This window comes from Magnolia sinica, chromosome 10, assembly GCF_029962835.1.
Source record: "Magnolia sinica isolate HGM2019 chromosome 10, MsV1, whole genome shotgun sequence".
NCBI classification, from domain to species: Eukaryota; Viridiplantae; Streptophyta; class Magnoliopsida; order Magnoliales; family Magnoliaceae; genus Magnolia; species Magnolia sinica.
The window spans coordinates 66,341,898-66,345,962 of record NC_080582.1 but is presented as its reverse complement, the minus strand read 5'-3'; the positions used below and the strand labels follow the sequence as shown (position 1 = coordinate 66,345,962).

General features: G+C 35.1%; 1 protein-coding gene across 1 annotated transcript; it reads left to right on the top strand.

Moving 5' to 3' along the window:
- The first annotated feature begins 1,562 nt into the window (after positions 1-1,562).
- LOC131257520 (uncharacterized) lies at positions 1,563-3,511 on the top strand. Its single transcript, XM_058258328.1, has 3 exons — positions 1,563-1,781; positions 1,869-2,171; positions 2,891-3,511. Exons 1-3 carry the CDS (start codon positions 1,572-1,574, stop codon positions 3,173-3,175), a joined length of 798 nt encoding a protein of 265 aa, XP_058114311.1. The 5' UTR covers positions 1,563-1,571; the 3' UTR covers positions 3,176-3,511.
- The last annotated feature ends 554 nt before the right edge of the window (positions 3,512-4,065 follow it).

Sequence of the window (4,065 nt, the reverse complement as noted above, 5' to 3'; positions counted from 1 at the left end):
AAAAATAGTGGAAACATTATGTGTATTCGAAAAATATTTCCCCCCATCTTTTTTTGTTCCTATGACACACCTAGTGGTGCACTTAGCAGAGGAAGCACAACTTTGTGGACCTGTCAGATATCGGTGGATGTATCCTTTTGAGAGGTAACATTAATTATCAGAATTTATCAACTTTCTTTTTTCATTTTTTTTTAAATTTATATCCATATCTGATTTTAATGTGTATAGGATGATGAGAACATACAAAAAGTATGTGACGAATCAAACTTATCCAGAGGGTTGTATTGCTGAACGCTACATACTGGAAGAGTCCATGATGTACTGCATGGACTACATGCCTGATAAGATGTTAGGAAGCCATAAGAGAGTGAAAAAGATATTCTATGATGAGGGTGATGATAATGCCGATAATTTTCAAATCGATAAAAAAGGAAAAAGTTATCTTCTTACTAATGTGCAATATCAACAAGCACGCAGATGGGTATTACAACATCACGCTGAAAATGCTCAATGGCTGGGGTAAGTTGACAAAAGTCTATATTTCTATCCTTAATGTTTTTAAATTGTACCATGTAAAGTAAAAAGTTTAATTCATATTTTATATTATATGTGAATTGTAGGAAGTACAATGAATACATTCATGGCCAAACACGTAAGGGACAAAACAGGAGGGGCAATCCGTCGGTACAAAAAGAAGTAGACTACAATGCTTGGTTAAGGGAACAATTAGAGAATGAAGAAATGTCACAATTTAAGAGAATCGCTACTGGTCCTAGCTACGATGCCACATCATACAGTACATACTCAGTAAATGGATATGTTTTTTGCACATCAGACTCTGAAAAAAACTTGACAACACAAAACAGCGGAGTCTCTATGAAAGCCTTAACTATGTTCAGGGCGAGTGCCAGGGATAAGAACTTGGTAGAACAGGAAGCCACCTACTATGGTATCATTAGACAAATTCTTGAATTAAACTACTTCACCTTTAAGATAACATTGTTCTACTGTGATTGGGTGCATATCGAAGATACTTCAAATGGATGTTATGTAGATCCTGAAACAAATCTGATATTTGTTAACCTAGGAAGGTTTAGAAGGAATATCAAGGAAGAGGATGAGCCATTTATACATGCATCTCAGGCGGCTCAAGTCTTCTATTGCAAGGATCCGACAAGAGATGACTGGCATGTTGTATTAGATGTTCCGAAGCGACTAACAAAAGATGCATATGCATTTGAGGATCCGCTAGTGTTTGAGGCCAGGTTGACTGCAGGTTCCTCGAGCCCTTCCTTAATAGATGATCTGTATGACCCAACTAGTGAAGATATACAAGAAGGGTCATATGTAGAAATTGTATCAAGTAACCCACGTATTCAGAAGCGAAAAAGAAACTGATTAAGTTTCATATCAGGTTGAAATAAATTTAACTACTTTTACTATATTAGATTATTTTTCCTTTTCATTTTTTCTAAATTCAGTAAAAACTTATGCATGTGTATAGTGTCATCTCTTTATTATGTATCGCAACATATTAAATGACTAATAATCTTAATTTTTTTTTAGGAATTATGTCGTATGTAGGGCCTTCTAGTTCTGCCCCAGGAAGCACCACAAAGATAAAAGTTTCAATTAGTCCAGTTGGAGAGATTACTGGAGATAACAAAAATCAATTCACCTCATTTCTAGGAAATGTGGTCAGGACTCATTGTCCAATTGCATACAAAGACTGGCGGCTTGTGCCAGATACCATCAAGGATAATGTTTGGTCAACTATTTTGGTAAGCATTTAAATACATGAGTTTTACTTTCTAATGTTTATAATATAATTGTTGTTGACTAATTGCCCTATTTAATGAAATATGTAGGCCAAATATGATGTTGACGACAGTGACAGCTGTAAAACTGCCATAATTAAGCGTGCTAATGATATGTGGAAGGACTGGAAGAACCGATTACGAGGAACTGTCCTGGATATGTATGATAATGATGGAGACAGGAAAAAAAATTGCCCTAATGGCGTAAAGCTAGAAGATTGGGTCAAATTCGTTGATTACGAATCTACAAAAGAGGCAAAGTCTCGTCGTGGAAAGGGAAAGGAATCCAGAAGCGAAATGAAGTTCCCTCACACGACTGGGCGACGGGGATCTGTTAGGACGGCAGAGTTGATTGTAAGTTTTTAATATAAATTTAATTTCTTTTAATCCAATTTAAGAATATAGAATAATTAACATGATTTCTCATTGTAAATTACAGCAACAAAAAAATCCAGATACTCAAATCACAAGAACTGAATTGTTTCTGGCAACTCATACTAGATCCGATGGGTCTCTCCCTTCACAGGAGCTGAGCATCACAACGGAAAAAATAAAAGACATAGTTGCCAATGACCCAGCTTGTATACATAATGATTTAAATCACGACCCGATTGCACAGGTTTTTCATTCATTCTCTTCACTTTGACATACTTAACTTTCTGAACATTTTTTGTTACTAATATACATGCATTACTAATAATGGTTGATTATCATTTAGGTTTGTGGTCTTGATAAAAGAGGACGTGTAAGGGGGTTGGGTCATATTGCAAAAACTACCATTATTGCTTCAACCCCTTACATTAATGAAATTAGAGAAGGAAAGGGTGAAATTGCTGAGGTTAAAGCATCGATAATTGTATTAAAAGAGCAAATGGAAAACAAGATCAACGAGTGCAAGGACATGATATTGACCATTGGAGAACGTTTGCTTGAAGTTCAGAATCAAATAAATACTCCAGTTCAACCAATGCAATGCTCTCCAGGCACTGCTGGTTCTCAGGTATTTTAACAATAAAAGAATAATGTACAGTTACTATTTTATCCATGAAAATAATAAAAATTATTTCTTGTAGGCATTTTTTCGATCTGGCGATACCTCAAGTCATCGTGATGAGTCAGCTCCACCTCCACTTCTACGGGTGGAACAAATCTGTCATTTGACGGATATTTGTAGTCGAGTTGTTGCACGTGGGCGTCTGATTAGAGATAATGCAGGCATCCCTCCAGATTGCATCAAAGTTATATTGGATGTTGTTGAAGTTCCTAGTGCGAATGTGTTTGGTGACATTGAGAAGACGTTAGCCGATTGCGACGTGGGTGATGTTCTCGTTTGGCCTAGAGTGCTGACGAAAACATAGATATTAAAGGAGTTTACTTAAAACTTTTCCTAAGTCAAGAACATATTTTTGTAATTTGGTCAGGACATATGGATTGTGTTTGAAGTTATTTTGGATATTATTTGACTAAATCTTTATCTTGAATTATTTAGTAGTTTTGCTTGACTAATCTAGTGATTTGTTTCAGCTTTTCATCTTCTTATGCATGACAGAAGGTACACATATTTCTATTATGATTTATTTTAATTTTTTCTTTGCTTATGCGTAAAATGTTCTGATTTAAATATTAAGAACTACGTAGTGGCTTGATCCCAATCTTCCAAACATTGGGTACGTAGGCAGCCGTTCATACTAAACCGTATCGGTGCAGCCATAAATTTTTTTTTTTCTTTTTTCCCTTCTCATAGTGTGGATGCATTTTCGTCGGGACTACTTGGCAATAAGAGCGAGGTGGATGTAAGTTCTCGAAACCTTTAATTAATTTCAAATCATTTATATCTTTATCGCTTCATTTATATGCTGTCGTTAGGGTCAACTTGTAACTCCTCAGAACCCGCTCTGCCGTAAGACATTACGGTGCATAACGGTTCCCATTAGGTTAAGTTGCAAATTATTATTAAGGGTTGGTTGGATATATTTTATTTTTTGTAAATGTTGTTAATAGTTTGATGGATGATGAATGTATTTGTGAATGAAATATATATATATATATATATATATATATATATATATATATATATATATATATATCAATAGAGGATGCCTTGTTTAGGGGGACATGAAATTTTGTAGCTTATGGTATGGTGCCCCAATATTGGTTGTATGTTACTAATATGTAGTAGATAATACTAGGATCAATAGTAAACATTTTGTTTTGAGTGGAAGACCGAGTAAAAGAACTTGGAAGATGT